Here is a 24,135-nt window from a genome sequence, read left to right on the forward strand (position 1 = left end):
TCGAAGCTTTTCATTGTAGTACAGTTTATAATAACCAAAAGTTAGAAACCTAAATGTTCACTAAAGGGAAATGTTAAGAAAATTATGATATATTTATATAACAGAGCATTATGCAGCCATTAAACATTATATGTTTATAGATAAGTCCTAATGGTATAGAAAATACTTCTGTTAGAAAGATAACTTTACAAAATGAGATACAAAATTTAAAATTCAGAATATCTTGATGCTGTGGAATAAGCATAAAGAGTTGACAATTCTTGTAATTACTATTTTGGGGAGTCAAATTTAATATCTCCAAGCCATGATTATAAAGAAAAAGCCTATGTGCCATTATAGACAATAGATTTTTATTTTAAAAATTTTTATGAGTACATGTTTATAGCATATGATTACATTCATTGTAGGAAGTTAGTTAAGGGGAGAATCTAACAGGGAGAGATAACAATTATATAGATACTGAATGTTGAAGCATCTAACATCATAAAACAAACACTGTTGGATGTAAAAGAAATTAAGATGTGTTATGTACATTTACCAACTTCACAGTGGGAATGTAAACATTATGTAGTACAAACATGTGTTAATAAAAATTTTAGAAAGATCAAATAAACACAAACATAGTCATAGTGGGTGACCTTATTACCCTATTTATACAAAGAGACAGATCAACTAAACCAAAAACCAACAAAGAAATATCAGAGTTGAATAACATCTTTAAACAAATATACTTAATAGATATCTACAGAATGTTTTATCCTACTACAATACACATTCTTCTCTGCAACACACAGAACTTTGTCCAAAATAGAACACATACTAGTCCACAAAGCCTGCTTAAATAATACAAAGAAATCAAAATCATCTTATGAGTACTATTAGATAATTATACATTGAAATTAGAAATTAACCACAAAAGAAATAACAAAATTTATAAACACCTAGAAACTGAACAGGACACTCCTAAACAAGGTATCACAGAGTAAATCAAGGAAAAAAATTAAACAATTCCTGGAATCAAATAACAATGCCAGGACAACACACCAGAATCTATGGAACATGATGAAAGCAGTCCTAAGAAAAAAGTTTATTCTAGTCAGTGCTTACATTAGAAAAACAATGAACTCAAATAAATAACATAATGAACCTCAAGGTACTTGAAAAACAACAACACTCCAAACCTAGGCCTAATTTAAGAAGAGAAATCATAAAGATTAAAGCAGAGAGTAATAAAATTGAGAGTAAAAACATAATACATAGAATCAATGAATCAAAGAAGTGGTTCTTTGAATGAATAAACAAAATAGACAAACTCTTAGCCATACTCAACAAAAGGAGAGAAAAGATTCACATGCATGTAATTAGAAATGAAAAAGGCATAATCACAACAGACACCACCATAAAAATTGTACTTCAATTAATATCAGGATTGTGAAGAAATGGGTGGATTCCTAGATATATATGACTTTTTTTTTTTTTTTTTTTTGTACCGGGGATTGAACTTGGATCCCTGCACTTGCAAGGCAGGCATTAGAACCACTGAGCTAAATCCCCGGCCCTACATATGAAATAAGAAAACATAAAAGCTCTGAACAATCCAATAGCAAGCAATGAAATTGAGATGATATTTAAAAACTTAACTAAGAAAAGCTCAGGACCTAATGGAGTTATTGCTGAATTCTAAAGACCTCTAGAAAGGTTGTAACACCAATACTCCTCAAACTCTTTAATGAAATTAAAAGCAACTGAGTGTTTCCAAACTAATTCCTGGAGGCAGGAAGTCTGATTTCAAAACCAGACAAAGATCCAACTAGAAAAGAATAGTACAGCCCAAACTCCTTATGAATACAGAGGCAAAAATCCTTAACAAAATATTGGCAAACAGAATTCAACAAATCATCAGAAGGATCATACATCATAACCAAACAGGTTTAATCCTAGGAATGCAAGGATAGTTCAACATATACAAACTAATACATGTAATACATCCCACAAACAGAAACAATGACAAAAATCACATGATTGCATCAATAGATACAGAAAAAGCTTTTTAACAAAATTCAATACCCATTTATGATAAAATCCTCTAAGAAAATAGATACAAAAGGACCTTCATCTGATAAAAGTCATGTATAACAAACTAATGGCCAACATCATTTTTAGTGGGGAGAAACTGCAAACATTTCCTCTAAAATAAGGAACAAGACAAACATATCCACTCTCACTGCTCCTGTTCAATATAGTACTTGAAACATTAGCCAGAGAAAGAGATAAAAGGAATATATACATAGGAAAGGAAGAAATCAAGTTATATCTACAGATAATATGATCCTTTACAAAAATATTGCATCAAAAGACTCCTAGAATAACCAAATTTAGCAAGGTAGGATACAAAATCAACACACAGATATCAATAGTGTTCTTATACATAAAAAGTGAACTCACTGAGGAAAAAATTAGAAAAAATACCACAGTATCAAAATAAATTAAATATGGTACTTTGGAATTAATCTAAGCAAGGAACTGAAACCTCTACAGTGAAAACTATGGTACTAGGAAAAAGGTGATCAAAGAGGACACCAAAAATGGAATGATGTCCCCTGTTACTGGATAGCCATAATGAACATTGTCAAAATGGCAGTACTTCCAAATCTGATATATAGATTTGATGCAATCTCAATCAAAATACCAAAAGCATTTCCAATAGAAATTTTAAAAAATCCTAAAATTCATATAAAATAAGAGACCAAGAATAGTAAAAGCAATCCTGGGCAGAATGAACAAAGCAGGAGGCATCACAATACTTGACCAAGTTATACTACAAAACTACAAAAACATGATAAAAAACAGCATGGTATTGGGATAAAAACAGACTTGTGGGTCAATGTACCAGAACAGAGCATGCAGAAAAAACTCCAGGCACTCTTACTACCTTGTCTTTGACAAGGGAGATAAATACCTTCGCTGGAGGAAAGATAGCCTTTCTAACAAATGGTGCTAGGAAAACTGGCTTTCCACTTGCCAACTATTGAACCTAGATCCGTTATGTTTCACCATGTACTAAAGTAAAATTGAAATGCATCAAAGATCTAAATATTAATACAGAAAAGCTCAATCTGCTGGAAAATAGACTAGGTAAAACTCTAGAAAACATAGGAATAGGTAATGACTTTCTGAAAAGAACCCCAATTGTACAAGAAATAACAGCAAGAGTCCACAAATGGATTCATATCAAATCTACACAGCAAAAGAAACAACCAACAGAGTAAAGAGACAAGCTACAGAATGGGAAAAAAATTGCTAGCTATATCTTGGACAGAGGACTCATATTTAGACTATATAAAGAGCTAAAAAAAATTAGAACCCCCTAAATACAAGACCCAATAAAAAAATGGGCAATGGAAATGAATAGATACTTCTCAGAAGAAGAAATTTTAAAAGGCCCATAAATACCAGAAAAATGTTCAACTTTGCTTGTCAGAGAAATGTAAATTAAAACAACTCTGAGATTTTATCTTAGCAAAAAAATAAAAAGCAATCATCAAGAAATCAAATAATAACAAATGTTGGCAAAGCTATGTGAAAAAGGAACCCTCCTACATGCCTGGTAGGAATGTGAACTAGTATAACCCATATGGAAATCAACAGGGAGATTCCTCAAAGAACTAAAACTAAAAATTCCATTCAACCCAGATATTCTCCTACAAGGTGTCTTGCTGAGTTATGTATCATACAGTGATACACGCATAGCATTATTTACAGCATTATAATTAATAATAGCTAAATCTTCGAAGCAGCCTATATGTCCATCAATAGATGAATGAATAAAGAAAATGTGGTGTCTACACATAATGGAATACTGTGCCATAAAGAAAGACAAATTTGAATTGAATGTAGGGAAATAGATGCACCTTGAAAACAATGCTAAGTGAAGTAAAATAGACCCACAGGCTTAAATACCACGTTTTCTCTTATACGAGAAGTCCAAAGTATAAATAAAGTAATGAGCAAAACAAAAGATAGATAATAGGAAACGGAGAGAGGTTTTCCGCAAATATGAAGGGGATCAGGGGATGGAGGGAAGGGGAAAGGAAATTAAAGGGAAAGGGATGTAAAAAGAATTAAGATATGTCCTGTACGTGTACCAAATGCCCACAGTGCAAGTAGTATTATGTACCCCAAACATCTACTATTACATTAAAAAAAAAAATATATATATATATATATATAAGATGAGCCCCAAGCATCTTACAGTGAAAAAAAGTGAGGGAAAAAAAGGAAGCAGATGATAACAAGGAGAGAGAGAAGCAATGATCTGAAGTCTAATACTAAATCCTACCTGAGGTACTGGGTATGACAGACTGGATTTCCATGTTGAAACTGCTGAGGATAAAACAGTTTTCAGACAAGCCACCCAAATAAGCAGAAGAAATGTTCTGTGATTGAATTAAGTATGTAGGAGCATAGTTTGTTTCATGAAACAAACTAGTGAAATCAGTAAGTAAGAAGGAGTGGAGGAGACAAGAGAAGAGACAGGAGAGCAAACCCCAAACAGAAGGGAAACAAGAGTATCAAAGAAGGCAGAATTTATGGATGACAGGCATGTACCAAAAAAGTCCAAGCAAGTTTTCTGGAAAACATAAATAAGGAGAACAAAAGGGTGGTAGACCAATCTAGAAGAAGTTGGCCTAGGCTAATAGTAATCATGTTGCCAGGGGACTCTTAGGTCACACAAGTAGGCCAGGAAGTTTGCAGGATAATCATTATCTGCCTAGAAGTTACAGTAGTCAGGGTGGGTTGAGAATTTGGGCCTCTGGAAAGAGTCATCAGTGATCCTTAGAAATATTACTTCCTTTTAAAAAAAATGGAATTTTGAAATGTTTTCACACAAGAAAGATTCAAAATAAGATGAATGCATAGCTCTTGATTTCTCCACTGTCCAAATCTCCACAACACCCCATGAACTATTTCCCCATGGACACGGGGTAGGCACGTTACCCAGGCTGCGGGAATCATGAGATCTTACTTTATCCATTCTTGGTCACAGTAAATGGTCCAATCGTGGGGATTGGGTCGGAGGCTGGCCAGTTTCCCTCACAGATTTCCCTAGCAGAACCTAAAAAGAGAGGTGAAGTGGCACAGCTGTGATACTAGAGCTGCTAGATGTACTGTTTCCCCCTCCTTGAGGGAGGAGACAGCATTTGAGTTCCTGATTCCAGCCTTAAGCCTCCAGAGTAACCTGGATTTCCATGGGCTGTGTCTGCCCAATAAATCTCCCCTTCTTGCTTATTTTGAGTTTATAAATAAATAAATGAATGCTCTACAATATGCAGTCAAAGGAAATGCTTCCAGTTTAAGAAAATATACTCTGAAGTTTCAGCAGGGTCCTTGCCTAAAAGTTACACTGGTTCAAAAGCCTGTCAAAGCCAAGTGTGGTGGTGCACATCTATAATCCCAGCACACAGGATGCTGAGACAGGAGAATTGCCTCAACTCCGAGGCCAACCTGGGTCACAGAGTGAGTTCAAGGCCAGCCTGAAATGCACGCTGAGACCTTGTCTTAAAAAAAAAAAAAAAAAAAAAAAAAAAAAGCCTGTCAACCCAAGATCCCTACAAAATTTAGGTTGCTTTCATTTTAAAATTCAGGAAACTCACACTTAGCATTCTTCTTGTGGCCAGGTGAGATTAAATTTATGATTTGTATTTTCTTTTCCAGAAGACAATGCTTCATGAATTCCCTTTGTGATTCTGAGGCAGCTGGATGTGCTGTGGGTAGATGGGACTATTGGTTCCATTGTTCACTGTGATCTTTTAAAAGTAAGAGATCTGGGTATGGGACAGGCCATCCTCCTCTTAGGTGGGTGATACCAGAAATAATCTCATTAATACACCGGACCTGGATGCATGCCAGAAGATAACTGACCAGGTAATTGATAGAGGGCAAGAAAGCACTTTGTAATGACAGGGCACAAGTCAGAATGGGGTTTGCACTGCTGCTATTGTTTCAAGCAACTTGGAGATGCGGCTATTTAATTCATCGCCTTTCCCAAGCAAGGTCAGAGATAATAGAGCTAAGCACTTCCAAAACAGATGAGGGAGACAAAGGAAAGAGGATTGTCCTGTTAGTCCCTCTTACTGGCAAGTGGACAAAAGACTCTAAAATCTATTTTCGGAAGGAGGGAAGCACTCTTGTGGTTTTAATGACATTTACTAGATGCCTATTGTAAGATCCTGTGCTCACTCATTATCCAGGCTTCCCAACCTACATTTAAATCAGTACTTTTTTGAGAAAAGTAAGCTATTGGGTCCTAAGGGGGAGAAATGTTCTGAGTACTAAAATCAGAAAACTTTCTAAGGATAAATATTAATCTATCTTCAAGTTTTTCAACTACTCTTTTTAAAATAAAAGTTCTACGAGGATGAAACCCAGGGCCTCTCATATGCTAGGAACCCCCCTTCTACTCTTAATAACATAGCCAAAGGTGTCCTTTAAGTGAAATGATGCCAAGAGTTAAAGACTATGGAGAAATATCAGACTGACAAAAGTTCATTAACCTTGTTAGGGATTTTAGACTTTAGTATTTTTTGTTTGTTTTTGTTTTTTGAGACAGGGTCTCACTATGTAGTTCAGACTGCTGTGGATCTCACTATGTAACCCAGGCTGGTCTCAAACACAGCAATCCCCCTGCCTCAGTGTCCCAAGTGCTGGGATTACAGGCGAGAGTCACCATGCCTGGCTAGACTTTAGTATTTTTAATAGAAAATATTTCATTTAAAAAAAGTATTATTTTTGTGGGAGCTATGGAACAAAAGGAGAGGAGAAGGGATAAGGGAGGGTAATGTGGAGATAGATATGATCAAAATGTTATATGCATGTATGAAAATACCATATTGAAACCCAGTGCTTTGTAAATTAATATGCACTAATAAAAATGTATTTAAAACATAAAGTCAGGCTAATTTTCCAATAGAATATAAACTGATAATTTATTCCAAGGGATTTTATAAAATATTTTATGAATATTATACACACATAGGAAGTATAGTAAAATTGAACAATTTATATTCTAATTTAAACTTTGTGCAAAGCATGTCTGTGAACCACCCTTATGCTGAATTCATGTAATATAAAGCTGTAAGAAAAACAATCATATTATGCAAGTTTGTTTAAAACGTACTTTATTATAAAATACAGACCTATTTTAGGTTAGAATTAAACCAAAATAAGCCAAGAACTGAATTCCACTTTAGCCAGTGGGTGGCACCAAAGTACATTTGAATCCAAGGAAAAGGGCAAGCAGTTTCTGAAGGCAAAAATAAATGCAGTAAATCAGTCTTATTACTCTACCATGGAATTCCATTTTATATTGGAGATTACCTAATATATACTTGTCTTATTGTATAATTCTTTGTCATCATTGATATTCTTCTTCCCCCAGCCCCATCCCACGAATAATGTTCTATTATATTTTTCTACCTATTTACAAGTCCTACATTTTCTGGTAATCAAGTAGAAGATCTTAACTGGAACATAAGATTGGGGTATGAAACACACAATGGCAAACTAGAAAATTTTGCTGGTTGAAAATAACCCACATTCAGTATTTCTTGGCAGCTTTTTCTTTGAAGAAGCAGGAACAGTTAAGTTTTCCTAGCTTGGTCAAATATCTTCGTTAATGTTGGAATCATAAGTAAGCCACACATTTTCTCATTATTTAAATCCCTTGGGCCTTGTACTAAAACAAACACATGCAGACTGACTTTAATGTGCTGTGTAGCGTTCATCAAGAGTGACAAATAGGAAGTGAAGATTTTTGTCACGATCAGGTTCCATCTATGTAATAATTTTCAGTGGAGAAGCCAGTAGACTCTGCGCTTACTTGGAAATTTTGGCAATCAAAAGCATTCTGAGGGGCAGTGTGGCTTCAATCCAAGTGTTGGGGGAATTTACCATCTTCTCCCAGAGAGCAACTTCCTCTGAAGTGGAATCCATCCAATCTACTTCAGTCCCATAGCTTTTACCTGAAAAAAAGGAAGTTTTGCATTTAAAAATGAATAACTCAGGGCTGGGGATTTATCTCAGTGGCAATGTACCACATCACAAGAGCAAGGTCCCGAGTTTGATCCCCTGTACCAAGAAAAAAAAAATGAATAACTCACTGGGGAACATGGGTGTGTGATTCCCTAGTACTAACCACCAATGGAAAACAGATTTAGGACACAATATAAGGAAATGTAATTATTTTGACCAGCTGAGTGACTCCTTTGTTGAGATCATTCCCATAATTCCAAGAACAATGATTTCTCGTCACATGAATGTAAAAGCTGGATGAAAATTTATCACAAAAATAAGAACCAAGGTTGATTATGTAAAGGTACAAATTTCCAACAATGAATGCCATTATATTGTATACATTAAATGTACCAATAAAATTAATTTAAAAAATTTATCAGGGGTTGATGCATGCCTGTAATCTCAGTACTTGGAGGTGAGGCAGGAGGATCACCATGAGTTCAAGGCTAGCCTAGGTTACACAGTGAGTACAGAGCCAGCCTAAACTATATAGCAAGATCCTGTCTCAAAAAACAAAACAAACAAAAATTTATTAGGGGCATAAAAGAATTAAAAGGCTTCTGCACTGCATTGGAGGTGACATTTGATCATTCCTAGGAAGTGAGGTTAAGTGTTTAGGGCCAAGCAGACTCAATCTAGAATCTTGAATCCTTCCATGAATAGCTCCGTCACTTAGTATTTTTGGCTATCAGGCTGGGGATTTAGCTCAGTGGTGCCACACTTGCCTCCAAAGCACCAGGTCCCAAGTTCGATCCCCAGTACCAGAAAAAAATTTTTTTTTTGGCTATCAGTTCCTTTGGAGATAATATTAGTAAATATCTCATAGTACTGTTATGAGGATTAAATGAAATAATACAAATGCAACATTTAATACAGTGACTAGTGCTCCATAAATATTAGTTATTATTACTCAAAGTACACCGTTAGCCCTGAAGGACCACAGATGTGTTTTCAGTGGAAAGTAGTGATAACTCCTGTTCCCCATCCCTACCCCAACAGTAACTTGAGCGCTATATGCAGACACTGTACCCTGTTAATCTTCATAACCAGAGGCCTTGGCACATGGCCTGAAATTCCTTCCTTCCTTCACTCCATTATACTTCATGGATATAAAATATCTATTGTCATTAGAAAGAAGCAAAGCAACAGATTTCTAATGTCTCCAGGAGTATCTGGCTCATGCAGAATTAAAAATGTAACAAATGTTACCTGTTCCAAAGCCAATCCGAAGACCTCCTAAAAACTGGTTGGTTAATTTGTAATGGTCCCAGACAGTGAGCTCTACACAGGCTTCCGTTAGATCTTCAGGTCTGAACCCATCGTACACCATGGTGTGGTTAAAGATGGGGTTGTTGGTTTTTCCTACAGCTCTTGTCTTCTGGCGACTTTTCCTACTGGTATCTGGAAGAATGGTACTACAAAGAGAGGCATTATTGTGAGAGTATTTCAGTAAGATAGTGAACTTGTATTCCAATACACTTCAGCACAGCTACTAAAGATTGGTTATAGAGGGGGAAAGACTGGAGAGATAGTGCTGGTGGTTTGGCCGAAGGGAGAGAAAGGTGCACTGTGCTGGAAAGACTGGAAATAGAGCTGGGTAGACTTAATTTGAATCCTGAGTCTGCCACTCATTGACTGCACACTTTAGGAAAAGTTGCTTAGCCTCTCAGGTACTTGCTTCCTTATTTACAAAGTGTGAATGGTGATGCTGACATGAAAAGGTTGATATTAGAATCAAATAACACATGAAAAAAATCTTATGGACAGACATGGTACTTGAGTTTAGTAGCAATTGCCTGAGAATTTCTTTAAAATTTAAAAATACAGGCTATTCCTGATCATCTAGGATAGCCCAAGGAATTACTGCTACACAGAGTTGAAAAAGAAGAGAATCCTCTTCAATTTGCTAGATTTGACTTTGAGAATTAATAATATTATATTTTGCTATCATTTATGCTTTATTTAAGGTTGTAATTGAATGAACTTTAATGTACCACATCTCTTATGAAGGCCAAAAAGTTTAAGAGTAGTTTCAATATAGGCCAATATGCGGGCTGGGGATTTAGCTCAGTGGTTCTGCTGCCAGACTCATAAGCAAAAGGACCTGAGTTCGATCCCCAGTATCCAAAAAAAGAAAAAGAGGACTATATTGGATCTGAGTTCAAAAATTTTACTGGCTGACATCTGTGAAAAATGTATAGGGAGAATGAAATAACATCATATATTAAAATCTATTTAAATAACTACTGTCTTCTGGTAGAATCTACATAGATAAAATTAGAGGGAACAAGGATATCATAGTAATCTGATTATTATTCACTAGATGCTAGACACTTTGAATGTATAATAGAGAAAAAATTTACTGCTTAAAAGCCTAAACTATCTGAAGCTCTAATGAGCTAAATCTCAGTAGGGGCTTATGCAGCAAATCATTTTCCAAATATCTGCATTCTGATACAAAGAATCTTTGCAAATGGGCCACAAAATATAAGGGACAAAGGAGTAAAGAAATTTCTCCTACTCCACAAAGGAGCCAAAGACATTCACTATTGGAAATATGATAAACCTTACAAATGGATATATCCAAAAATCACCTTACATATCTGAGTTCGATGTCTCGGTTTCATCTGTCTCTTATGACCTCTTAGTGTTTCTGGAGACGGAGGTTGCTATGCAGTTCAGGCTGGCCTTGAACTCACTATTGTAGATCAGACTGGCCTCAAACTTGCAAGGATCCTCCCACATCAGCCTCTAGAGATCTGGGATTACAGACATGCACTACCATGCCTGGCCACTCTTACAGTCATGATTTAAAACTAAATGAACCTTTAGAAATTCATGCTACAGATTCCTAAAGTTCATGTCTCTATTTGTTCTAAACGAACTCAAACTATAACTAATAAATTTTAGTATCACAGATGTAGAAAGCTGAAACCAACCAGCAAAAGTGAGGCTATAGTAGACCAGAAGAAGGCCAACTAATTAATGCTGTTACCATTTAACAAAAGAATTTAGATGGCTTCCCCTTAGTAGTGGAAGATCAAAGCATTCCTTCACCCAGATGTGCACTTCTCCAGTTGTTGGAAGCTTTTTACCTATAATTTTTAAAAAGGAGAAAAAAATTTTATAGCTATTTGTCTCTTCACAATGACAAATCTAAAGATGTCAGCCTAAAAATGGTCTAGCTCAAGGATACTAGCTAGTACTTGATGGTATTGAATTGGTTAAACTATATTCTCTAAACTGTATCTTTCATAGTCTGGTTATACTGAGCTCAGATAACTATGAAAATAATTCCTAAGAATGAAAAAAATTCATATTGATTTCAATTATGAAGCATCTCATTATTCTTTTTGGGTTTTACTTGGTTCAATAAAATCAGCAGGGATGTGAATCATCCACTTACAATTATACTCAAAGCATCTCAACAAAATGAATAATCCTTTCAAACATTAATACCAATATCAATTGGTATCAGTTGAAGGCATTTTAAAAATATTTGAGTGTAAGCCAGGTGTGGTGGCACATGCCTGTAATCCCAGCACTCAGGAGGCTGAGGGAGGAGGATCACAAGTTTGAGGCCAGGCTGGGCTACATAGTGAGTTCAGGGCCAGCCTAAACTATGAAGTGAGACCCTGCCTTAAAAAAAAAGTCTGTCAACCCATCACATCACACAATTCCCTGGGTCCCCCAACTATCAAGTGATAGTGAGGAAAACAGAATATAAGGTTGGTATTTTTATGCATGTTGATCATAAGTGATAGGATGCAAATTAAATGCAAAAGAATCTGCATTTTAAAAAGATCTACAAGTCACAAGGTGGTGGACTGGCAGCAATTTGGCCCTCATATATGCTTTCCTTACCCTTCAATTTTTTTTTCTTTGAGACAGGGTCTCTCTATGTAGTACAGACTGGCCTTGACCTTGTAGCAACCCTCCTGCCTCAGCCTCCTAAGTGCTGGCATTACAGGTGTGCACCACAACACCCAGCATCCTTTGAATTTTAAAAAATATAATTAGCATGCCTTTTCCTAGTTCAGCTACTGCCCTTACCATCTACTATTTCTTTCATATCATTTGCTTTACTTCCTGATTACTGAAAACATTTGAGCCTGCAATCCCTAATTTCAGCCGTAACATTCATACGTTCTAAGGAGCACACTTTGGGGGAACTTGCTTGGGAGACAGTGCAGGCGCTGACATTCATTTCCTGCCAGCTTTTGCTCTTTAACCAGGCTGAAGACCTGAGGCCCCAAAGTCAAGGATGATATAGTAAACTGGAGCAGAAAAGCTTTATCCCTTAACGAGACTCTCAGAGAGAGTTCTAATTTCTTAAGGACTTTCTATGAATTCTTCTAGTTCCCACCCATGAAAGATTACTCAAGTTCCATTCTTATCACAGCATTATCAAGAGACCCAACTTATGAATACCGGAAAGGCCATTTAAATTATATAGATACATATTGTTGGAGAATGAGAGGAGAGTTAAAAGAAGGACTATATCTTGGCAGTACAGGTGGTTCTACTCTGAAAACCTTTGGTGAGAAGAGGGAGAAGGAAAGAACATGGACGTGAGTAGAAAATCATTACATACCAGGAATTGGCTCTGGCACATACTGGAGAGCTAGCTTCATTTCACCTCTGTTTTCTGCTTCAAGGGCAACTGGTGCTGTCTGAAAAATAAAGGAATGTTAGTAGTTGTGAGACACAAATTTTTAAAAATCTTGTTTGTAGGTACTCTATTACAGAACCATCTGGCCCATTTCTGGGAATATGTACCATTCATGAGTGCCCTGAATTCAAATTCACTTCTGTACCCGGGATAGGATATTGTTTTTATAACTGGAAAAGTAATGCCATGTATCTTGGAAAAATTCACAGGGTGCCCGGAAAATATTTCATGGTCTTCAACCTCAAAAATGGTAGAGAATTCAGAATGGTTTGCTTGGAGATGCAAAAAGTGTCCTGGGATATGTTCGTTTTTATAAGAACACACACATTTTGTTAGTCATTCAGCCAGTGTACAATCTTATATTTTCAAAGCTGTATTAACTTGATGTTAGAGACTGTGTAGGAGTCTGTAAGAATAACAGAGACTGGACAATAACTTTAAAATATGTATATTATTTCCAAGCATAAAAGAGATGGTCTTACTTTCAATTTTTGGTTGGCTAGGGCCTTAGTTCCAAAAGATGGGTATGCATTAGAAACATAATGGAGGCTTGGTAAAACTAAGATGTTTGTGGTGGTTAAGATGGTGAATCATCTCGATTGTCTTTGGCTTCTGATCTGGGATTGGTGGAGCACACTTCTGGGTTTGTCTTGGTGGGTCATGGAGGTGTGGCCTTGGGGTCTAAGTCTGGACCCTCACCCCTTCCTTGCCAGCACTGTTTGCCTGTTCTGCTTTCCAGCCACTATCATAAACTAGCATCTTTGCTGTCAAGTCCTTCCACTAGGATATTTCTGCCTTGGAGCCAGTTGACGATGAGCTGAATCTTCAGAAACTGTGAGTCACGTTAACCCTCCTCTCCTTTAAGTTGTGGGTGTATCAGGTATTGTGTCATAGTGACAGGAAAGTCTACTAATATAATACTTAGACATTTTCCAAGGAATTCATATCCAGAGGCCCCATGTAGAGCTAGAAATAAGTGATTAAAGTAATTTTCATGCAACATTTGGGATTTATTTAGTGGAACTGTTTTATTATGTACAAAGTATCAATGAACTTTACAGTGAATGTTTAAATATTTAAAATTTATTGCACTTAAAGTCACATTGCCATTAATCCCTCTCAAAATACTTCCTTTTTCTTCAAAATATTTTTCCCACCATTCTTGCCACTTTTTGAAGCAGTTCTGGAAGTTGTCTTTCCTGAGTGTCTTTAGGGGATGTGATAAAACATACAATAAATACTGCTGAATGCATCCAGTGGAAAGAGATGTATATTCACAGGATCTGGCACTGTGCAAGTTCTAGCTCTTCCCCAAACTCAAAATGACCATGAAAGTTAATTTATACACACACACACACACACACACACACACACACACACACACACACAAGGGATAGAACTTGGGACCTGACACTTGCAAGGCAGGGGGTGGTACCACTGAGCTAAATCCCCTGCCCAAAAGTTAAATGTTTTGAATCAGTTCAGGACATCCTGGCAGTGACAACAGCACAACTAAAAAGACTCAGAAAAGAGGATTTCCAGAACAGCTTCAAAAAGTGACAAGAATGATGGGCTATGTTGGAAGTGAAGTTGAGTATTTTGAGAGAAATTAATGGCAATTTGTATTTTATTGTAATTTTTTAAAATAAAATTTTTATTCACTGTATTTTTTATCGCACCTCAGAAATACCATATTTGTATTGTTTGTATGTATCACTTCTAGCTGTGGTAGATTAGCTTGGACCAAATCTACCTTCACATTGACAAAAATTAAAAAAGCAAGATTAAAATAATCAATTTGAAGATGTTAAAGAATTATTGAAACACAAAAGGATTCAAATGGATATAAGATCTTTTTGTCTTTCTTTTTGAGACGGGGTCTTGTATGCAGTTCAGGCTAGCCTTGCACTCACTGCGTATCCCAGGCTGGCCTTGAACTCACAATGATCCTCCTGCCTCAGCCTCCCAAATGCTGGGATTATACACATGGGCTACCAATTCCTGGCTAAATGGACAAGATTTTAGAGCTTAACATTCTTCACTGCTTCTCACTTTGAAGTCCTGGCTGCTTTTTACATAGTTCCAAACAGAATATAAAAAGCCAATCTGAGGGATATTGATAAGGCTGAGCAGAGCTTTTAGCAGTCTCATGGGGTGGGGAACATGTACTGGAATTCATGGCCTGCTAATTAGCAATGCCACTGGAAAACTACCTCAGACCAATGGTTTTCAAAGTATGGTCTCCAGGTCAGCAGCATCAGTGTTACCTGAGAACCTGTTAAACATGGATATTCTTGGGTGGTCCCAAAACTAACTGAATCAGAAACTTTGGGAACAGCATCCAGAATTTGTGTTTTACCAAGCCTTTCTGGTGAATCAGATGCCTGCTAAAATTTCAGAACTATTTCCCCAGGTTTTCATCTGAAACCCCTAAAGGACCACAGCATAGAAATGCAAACAAATAACAACTAGATCAGAAACTGAACATGACCTTCAAGTCAGCTCATTCCAGACTATGTTAAGGTGGTTGGTCTGTTCTATTAGGAGCAAAATAAACCCTCTCAAATTGTCCCCAGAATTTTTTCATATATGATGCCTCACATGCAATAAACAGTGAACAGGTATGCTAAGACAAAGGACCAAGTGATCACACTAGGATTTAAAAAGAAATACATGAGACTCAAAAATGGCTAAGATATTAAAATTCTAAGATACATACTTTTAATAACTGTGATTGCTATATTTGTAAAGATAACACTTTAGCAAAAAATGAAATCAAAACAGAGCCAAAAGAAGATCTAAATCTAAAATATATAAATTTTATATTGAAGTTGAGCATAAACTATAGATTAGAAGAAGGTTAAATTATTGAACTGGAAGACAGGCTAGCAAAAAATAGCCTGTAGCATAGAGGAAAAATTATAAAATACAGAAATGAGCATAAAAGACATATGAGACAGAGTTAAAAGGTGTAGTATACATGTAGTTAAAAGTTCCATAAAGGCTGGGAAAAATTAAGGAAAAATCAGTATTTGAAGAAAGAACTGTTGAGAAATCTTCAAAATTAATGAAAGATACCAAGACCTAGATCCTAGAAGACCAATGAATACAAAACAGGATAAATACATACAAAAAAAGCTATGCTTACACTCATATCAAATCTGTTAAAAATCAAAGACAAAACAGTCATAAAATATGAGCAATAAGATACATAACCTTCAAAGAGTAAAACTAAGATTAATAGCTGATGTTGCAATAGAAATGACAGAAGTTAGGAATACAATGGAACAACATCGTCAAAGTGTCCAAAGAAATAATTGCCAACCTAGCAACTGGGCAAAAAGTGTCTTCACAGATTTATGTGAAAAGGACGCAGTACAATGAAAACCTGGGAGAATCCATTGCCAGTAGACAAGCACTAAAAGTAGATCTAACGCAAAGTCTTTGGGCACAAAGAACAACTCCACGTAGACATACAGGAAAGGAGACAGAGAAATAGAGAAGTAAACATCTAAATGAATAGTCAAATCTAAGTGAAAAAATTATAAAACAATAATGTCAAATGGGTTTAAAATTGTTGTATAATCACAACATGACTAAAAATGCTACAAAAGATAGGAGAATGAATAAATGAAGTTCAAATATTCTTGGCTCCTTTCCTTATCCTGGAAGTTGTGAAATTCCTAATTTATATTAGATACATTTGTTGGTGGTGGTAGTGCTAATGGTCAAACCCAGGACCCTGTGCATGCTCAGCAAGCACTCTGTCACTGAGCTACACTCCAACCTCTATGTTAGACACTTTCAGTTCAAGGATGAATATTGTATTCTGTGTATTAACCAATAAAAAGAGAAAAAACTATAACTGACATAGTAACACAGAGAGGAAAATGGATGTATATGATAATCTAAAAGGAGGCAATCATGGAAATAGTAAGATAAATAATAAAAATATTAATATTTTAAATTTGCATCCAGATATAAAATATTTACATTAAGTATGATTAGGCTAGATAATCCAATTAATAAAATAAATATTTTTAAAGAAGATGTGGTTTTTCTATAAAATGGAATACTACTCAGACATAAAGAATGAGAAACGAGCCATTTATAGCTAAATGGATGCACATTGAGGCTAAACTTTTAAGTGAAATAAATAGATCACACTTGAGTAAATACTGAATAGTTTCTCTGGTGTGAAAAACTAAAAGTGTAAATAAGGTTCAAATGCTATAATTGAAAGTGTGAAATAGGAAGAAAATGTCTAAAGGGGAATTGGAAGGGAAATTGGGAAGGGGAGGGGAAAGGAAATAAAGGAAAAGAAAAAATGTGAAAAAAGGAAAACATGGAAACAAAGTCTTTGTAACTAGGGAAGGGTGAAATGGGTGAAGGCAGGTCAGGAAATGGGGAAAAAATAAGAACCAAGACATATCATGTAAAGGTCCAAGATCCCAATGATAAATGTAACTGCATTGTTTGCTTCAAATGTACCAATAAACTTAATGGGGAAAAAATATTTTCATACTGAAAGAGTTTCAATTTGAAACTATTGCTTATAGAAAATGTATCTTAACTACAAGAATTCAGAAAGTGGGCTGGGGGTTTAGCTCAGTGGTGCTGCTGCCTGCCTCACCAAGCACAAGGACCCAAGTTTGATTTCTGTATTTCAAAAAAAAAGAATTCAGAAAGTTTGAAAATTAAAAGACTGAAGTAAACAATAACTGTGGAAGCTGACACAGCTATACTAATACAGACAAAATAGACTTTAAGACAAGAAATATTACCAGAGATAAAAGGCATATTTTTGAAAGACAAAACTGTTAATTCATCAGAATAAAACAATTCTAAATGTGTACATACTTCATAACATCAAGATAAATTAAAAATTATTAAAAGTATAAGAAAAATCCATAATCATATCTTTCTTAGTAATTCATAATACACACCAACATAAAATCAGTAAGGATATAAAAGATTTTATCAGCCATTATTAATTTAATTGATATAGGCCATTATACCCAACAACCATGCAATTTACTTTCTTTTCAAGTGACACATGGAACATTTATCAAAATCTGACCATACACCAGGCTTGAAGTATGTCTGGCATTTCAAAGGATTGAAGTACTTAACTGACCTTCCTGAAATCTTGGAAACATTTCTCTTAGGTGATTTAAACATTCTCCTTAAGTCTTTTTCATTTTTTCTTCACTGCATGTGCAAGCTAAATAAGTCCAGTCCTAGTTTAAAATGATTCCAAACTACTCAGACTGTGAGTTAGACACAACTGAGCTTTTTCCAGGATACCAGGCCACAAACCGACCACCAAACCAACCCAACAACCAATTAACCAACCAACTAATCAACCAACCCAGAAACTCTCAGCTTACCTTCCGCTTCAGAGGGTACCACTTCAATTGTTTATTCTGTTTGTTGTCCCAGTCCCATGTTTCCAAATCAAGTTCCACCTCTCCTAGGAAACTATTACGCTTAAATGTATCTCGATGCCAAACAGACAGATTCAGCTTCTGTGTCTTTAAGATTTGCTTTTCAATTTTATACTGGAGTTCAAAGAAGAAAATTAAAATGATGAATAACGTTACATTATGCCAAAGTTATGACACAGAGATGAAGAGAAAAGTCATCTGTGTAGATCAGGTTTTCTCATCTCTTAGGTTTCAAGTTCCCCAAATATTGCAAAGTCACCTTATTCTAAGCGTTGTGTTTCTAAAAGCTAAAATCCATTTTTCATAAATGCTGACATTCTTTCCCCTCTGGAGAGGCAAACTACGGCTCAAATATCATAGCTGGTAATGGCTTTCTAAAAAACAAAAGCCAATTATTCAATTTCTCTAGATATTTTTAGACCAGATACAACATAAATCAAATTCATTCTAAAAATACAATCAAATTTACTCCAGTTCTGTTTTATACCCGAGAATAAGGTACTTACAAAAATGTATTTGTTTTTTAGAGCATTTTTAGGTTTACAGCAACCTTGAGCAGAAAGCTCAGAGTCTGCATATTACTGCCTGCCCCTCCGTATGTACTTCTCACTGTCACATCCCACAAGGGAAAGATAGCTCTCCAAAAAAAAAAAAAAGATAAACTTGGTCCCCCCGACTTCATATGGTCAAGTAGACTATATCCTGACAGTTTTTCATCTCAAATATAGTCAAACCTTGATTATATATAATCAAGGAAGAAATAATAGTACTTCTAAAAATAATCTCCATCTGGCTTTGTGGAATACTACTTGAATGTCCATTTTGGTTGCAGAAAACCTGCCTTTCTCTGAGTTTACCATGTAAATTATCTGGCTTTTTCTGAGTATAGGGTTGAAGTAGCTGACCCATAAATAGCTTGGGTTCTGGAGTTATCATAGTCAAATAGTAATTAAAAACTTGCTAGTGGGCCCAGCATTTTAGCTCAGTGGTTCTGCCGCCTGCCTCATAAGCACAAGGACCTGAGTTCGATCCCCAGCACAAAAAAAACCAACTTGCTATTGAAGCCAGGTATGGTGGTACATGCCTGTGCTTCCAGCCACTTGGGAGGCTGAGGCAAGAGGATTGCCCCAAGTTCAAGGCCAGCCTGGGCTACATAGTGAGTTCAAGGCCAATCTGTACTATAGAGCTAGATAGACCCTGTCTCAAAAACAAAAAACTTGCTATAGAAAATCCACAAGTAGCTAATTCAACCACGGATACCTTAGAGTTTAACTGATTCTTCCTCTTTTCCCAAAGGATAATAAAAATGTAAGAGTTTTCAGAAAGATAGAAAGAAGAATACTTCTTATATCTTTAGTTTTAAATGATCTGTTAATCACCACAAAGCAAGCATAATGCAGTTTGGAGGAAGGGGAGAAAAAGTGTTGTAAATATTTTTTGGTACTTTCCTAGATATTGTATTACTAGTCAATATTTGTTAAATGTTTAATGTGTGCTAATCACTTCACACATATTAACTCTTTCAATGTCCACAACTACTAACGTAGGTAAGTACTATTATTTCCATTTTGCAGATCCCAAAATATCATTATCCCCTCTCTCAGATCTGAGGTGCAGATATGTTATTTGCTCAAAGGTACAGAATAAACACAACACAATGTTGGCCCCTGCCCTCATAGAGCTTGAAATTTGGTGTCAAGGTAGAAAAATTAAATTACTAGTTTAAGTGCTGAGCATTAGAACAACCTATAGCTAAACAATGTAATTAAGGTAGCAAAGGGCAGGGAAACAGAGGTTATTAAGGACAGGCTCTTATAGGAATAAGCATTTAAGACTGTGTAGGGGAGGTTGTTAGGGAAAGAATATGGGGAAGACTATTACAGACTCAAGGGATGGAAAGTCACTGCAGTGAAAGAAAATGTACTTTCATTAAAGTACAGAAGGGACTGTGGGTGACCAGAAAAAAAAATATTTTGAAAGAATGGAGTTCATGTTGTAAAGGGACTGGTCTGTATGTTATAAAGGATGAATGTGATCTTCAGGGTACTGGAAATCTTGAAAGACTTTAAGTGGAAAAACAGTGATCAGAATTGTGCTATAGAAGATAATTCTGGTTGTAACACTAAACTATTCACTGTATATCCTCAAGCAAATTGTTTTCTATTTCTCTAAGCTTTCATTTGCCTGTCTGTGACATGCAGCTAATACCTGCCTACAGGAAATGCACAGCAAGTACGTGACATAAAGTGTGTACATTCATTTGTATCATCTCACACAAAGCACATTCTCAGAAAATGTTCATTCCATTCCTTCCTTCCCCTTAGTGAGTATGTGCAGCTATTATCCAAGAAGACATAGCTATTTCAATGCCCAGGTCACCCTTAGGATTTTCCTTCATAGAGAGCTTATAGATACCCGCAATATCTCGTTAAACACAGGGTTCAAGGTTTTCTTTGCTACTAGTGTTTTCTTCTTGCCCATTTTGCCTTTGTCTGGTAACAAGTAGGTCTTTACATATCTGAAAAAGAGATGTGAATAGACAAGATGTTCAGAGGAGGTAAAAGTGATGCTCCTAACTCTATTTTTAAAAAACACAGTGAAAACTGCCCACAGAAATTATTTCACAACATTGAGCAAAGCAGTAATTAAATAAACACCTTTATACTTCAACATTTTAAAGAGATTTTAGTGGAATGGATCATTTAATACTGTTCTGAAGATTTTTATGTGTGTGCAAAGGGTGGGGCCAAATCTCTAATACAGTGTCAAAATCTGTTGGTTTGTTTCTTACTGAGAAAAGGTTTTGGTGTTTGTGGTTTTATTAAATCATTTGCTACCGAAAAGAAATCAGTCTTGGCACACATCTAACTGAGCCATGGTTGATGCAAAAAAGAATAAGAAAAAGGATGTTGAGCCCATTGTGTTTATAATAATAATTTTTTGAAAGGCACTGGGCTTCACACAGCAAAAATAATTAAAAATCATACCGCTTTCTTTTCTACCTCCATTTAACATACTCACATACAGACCCTCCCTTTGATTACTTTCTTTCCTTACTAGTTCTTATAGGATTAATGGCTTGAGTACTACAGGCAAGTAAGTACTGTAACTCCAAAATGTACTCACGGGTCTGAACGCTGTTTTTTAACATCTGCTGCTGCTAAGTCCTTGCACTGGGCCACGAAAACATGCAGTTCCTTCAGTGAATCCACATAGTCAACTGCAAACTGAATATTTCCTTTCACTTCCAGATTGCCAAAGTCTCCACTATAAACACTCATCACACTGCCACTCACCTGAAAACATCAGAAACATGCAATGTTTGTCTCAGCCACATTCTTGAAACCAATGCAAGGACCACAGACATAATCCTTGCTTGGCATTATTGCTCTGCCGTGCTTATAAAAACAATTAATTTAATGTGGGGTAAAGATATTAACACAGGTAACCTGATGTGATCCACATCACCAGGGATTTTTTTAAAGTTTCTCTTAAAAGACACAGATGAAAAGAGAAATGCAGTTATTTAGACGCTGGCTCATTCAAAACAGAGTGATTTTATGCTACATGGCATTCCAAGTTCCACTTTTAGGCATGCATAGTATTTAAAATGCTAAAGAAAAAGAATATGAGAAACTACAGGCACACAAATTACAGTGACAAATAGCTTAAATTTCCAAGGCACTAAAAAGGAATTTTACCATGTTACCCACTGACTCTAGAAAAATGCTTACTGAGCCATGCACTTTTTTGGAGGTTAAGAAGGGTAGAAAATGGATGATTGATGAAGGGGGTTCAAAGACTTCCCAAGGGCAAATATTTTATTATCAGCAGAAAATCAATTTAAATAGATTTTTAAAAAAGGTTTCAGAAATGCAAGGCTAGTGAGAATTTAAGCACAACTTCATCATTTGTTTGGCATACCGGATATGCATGCATATATTTAGCTAAGTGTGGATCAGTACATTTACATATGTGTATTTCTTCACACATACTACATGCACACATAGCTCCCTCACTTTACTCAAGAAGTTCCATGTAAAGTCAAACCTCAGCAACTTAGGGAATTTTCCTTTTAAAACCCTGTTCTATACCTCTCTGCAAGGCAGACTCCTCTTTACTATTCTTCAGTACGAATCAGTGTATTTATTCAACCAGTTTATCAAAGAGAGAAATACACTTACATGCCTTTAACAGTATATAAAAATGCATCTGATATAAACAGATTTTATAATAGCTACCCCATTTGTTATATGGAAAATTTTAATGATACATCTTTCTGGTAATTTAAGTTTATTTCTGAAGTATAGTACTTATACTTAAAATTTTTTATTCACAAAAATGAATAGGAAGCTCCTTATTCTTAAAAAAATTATGTAGTTCACCAGAAGCTAGTTATGGATTAGAGAAAATTCTGTCCCTTGGAGCCTGAGAACAACAGGAGGTCACTTTACGATCAGCAAAAGCAATGCGAAGCAAGGTTTAGAGCAGCAGAGAGATTAACACGGAGCCTTTGTTTACATACAGAAGACAAGGATGTCATGCCAGAGGAGCTGCTAAGATTGGTTAAAGAGCTCGGGCTCTTCTTGTGTCTGCTGAGCTGGTAACTGCTTTCTGATGCTGTATCTGTTTCTCTGTCATCACTCTACAAAACAGCATACAATACGCACAGCATTTAAATTCAGAATGAGTCAAGGTTAGAATCTATGTTTAGGCAAAGATGATATCTTGGTATTCGCTGTTCCATGACATTTCCCAAGGTTAAAAGATGCTAATTACCAAGGAAAGGAATCTACGATGATGTGAGTGGCCTGCCCAGGATCTAGTCAGAGGAGGGAGGGCAGCGCTTGGCTCCCAGAATAGCAAAGTGATTTTTCTATCTGCAAGGTGGCTCCAAGGTGCTATAGAAGACAGCACTGTTATGAGTTTTTTGTTACTTTAAAAATATTGTGTGATTATCTCTAGAAAAATATATAATAATAATAAATGAAAAAAATACAGGAAAAATTACCCAGGTAACAAAAGGTTGAAGTATTTTGCCAAAACAAGCATCATGCTTCATTCCTGTCGTTATAATCATAGCCCTAGCTTCCCTAACAAAGTCAGATCTTTTACTTGAGATACTATTAAAATAGGAAAAAGAAATGTTAGTCCGATCTATCTCAACTGCAGTATATATAAATTCTTTTACATTTTTAACTATTCTTTATGTATTCCAGTAATATTAGTGTGCTTATCTTTTTTGTTGCTATAGGAAAGTATATTAAATTACATGTTCTATCCACATTACATGGAAACACATTTCTTTAAAAATCTAAGAAGCAGTAAGATACTTATTTTAAATATTTGCCAAGAAATTTTACCTGGGACAAGAAAAAAAAGTTGCAGTGACAAATTTCATTATATTTATATCTAATGTTTGTGGATGGCAGCCTACAAAATTCAAGGTTAACAATGAGCTCCTTTGGGGGTTAGAGCCCTTATGGAGCAATTTACTTGTTCCTAGGGTGACAGAGGAGTAGTTAGTTCATGCCAACATATTCTATGACCATGCAATTATGCATCACAATAATGGATGCCAATGCTAATGCAGATGAATACAGGAGTTAAAGAAAAACAAAGTAATGACTTGCATGGGTGACAAAGAATCCTCTTCCAAGGATTACAAACAATCCATAGCTTTTGAATGACTGTGGGGTCACACTGTCTCCCATCATGCTTAACAAATCCATCTTCCTGTATTTTAGCATATACTATATTTACATAGCATATCAGATCATTAGTGAATTTTTATAAAGATATGACTGTCTTGTTGAACAGGTTTTCATGTATGTGGCACTCAACAAATGTAACTAATGCTAGGTTTCAAATGGACAATGGACAAAGGAGCAAGGCCTGACTGATTTCATCCCCATATCCTTTACCATCCAGTTCAACATAATG

The 24,135-nt window shown here is 35.8% G+C and overlaps 1 protein-coding gene across 12 annotated transcripts in view; it reads right to left on the reverse strand.

The window, feature by feature from the left end:
• Positions 1–6,799: 6,799 nt before the first annotated feature.
• Positions 6,800–24,135, reverse strand: part of Sytl2 (synaptotagmin like 2) — a 132,937-nt gene continuing 115,601 nt past the window's right edge. For 5 of the 12 annotated variants that reach the window (XM_019208887.2, XM_019208885.2, XM_019208886.2 and 2 more), the window contains 8 exons: positions 22,718–22,837; positions 21,319–21,488; positions 20,608–20,710; positions 18,136–18,306; positions 12,668–12,746; positions 11,069–11,168; positions 9,283–9,488; positions 6,800–8,021 (listed from right to left, as the gene is read on the reverse strand). In XM_019208887.2, the coding sequence (XP_019064432.1) occupies positions 7,876–8,021; positions 9,283–9,488; positions 11,069–11,168; positions 12,668–12,746; positions 18,136–18,306; positions 20,608–20,710; positions 21,319–21,488; positions 22,718–22,837 (1,095 nt within the window). In that variant the 3' untranslated portion in view covers positions 6,800–7,875. Of the gene's footprint in view, positions 8,022–9,282; positions 9,489–11,068; positions 11,169–12,667; positions 12,747–18,135; positions 18,307–20,607; positions 20,711–21,318; positions 21,489–22,717; positions 22,838–24,135 lie in introns of those variants that run through there. The other 7 variants (XM_033764258.1, XM_033764259.1, XM_033764255.1 and 4 more) reach the window with 6 other exon arrangements.

This window comes from Fukomys damarensis, unplaced genomic scaffold (assembly GCF_012274545.1).
Source record: "Fukomys damarensis isolate Sample0158 unplaced genomic scaffold, DMR_v1.0_HiC HiC_scaffold_16, whole genome shotgun sequence".
NCBI classification, from domain to species: Eukaryota; Metazoa; Chordata; class Mammalia; order Rodentia; family Bathyergidae; genus Fukomys; species Fukomys damarensis.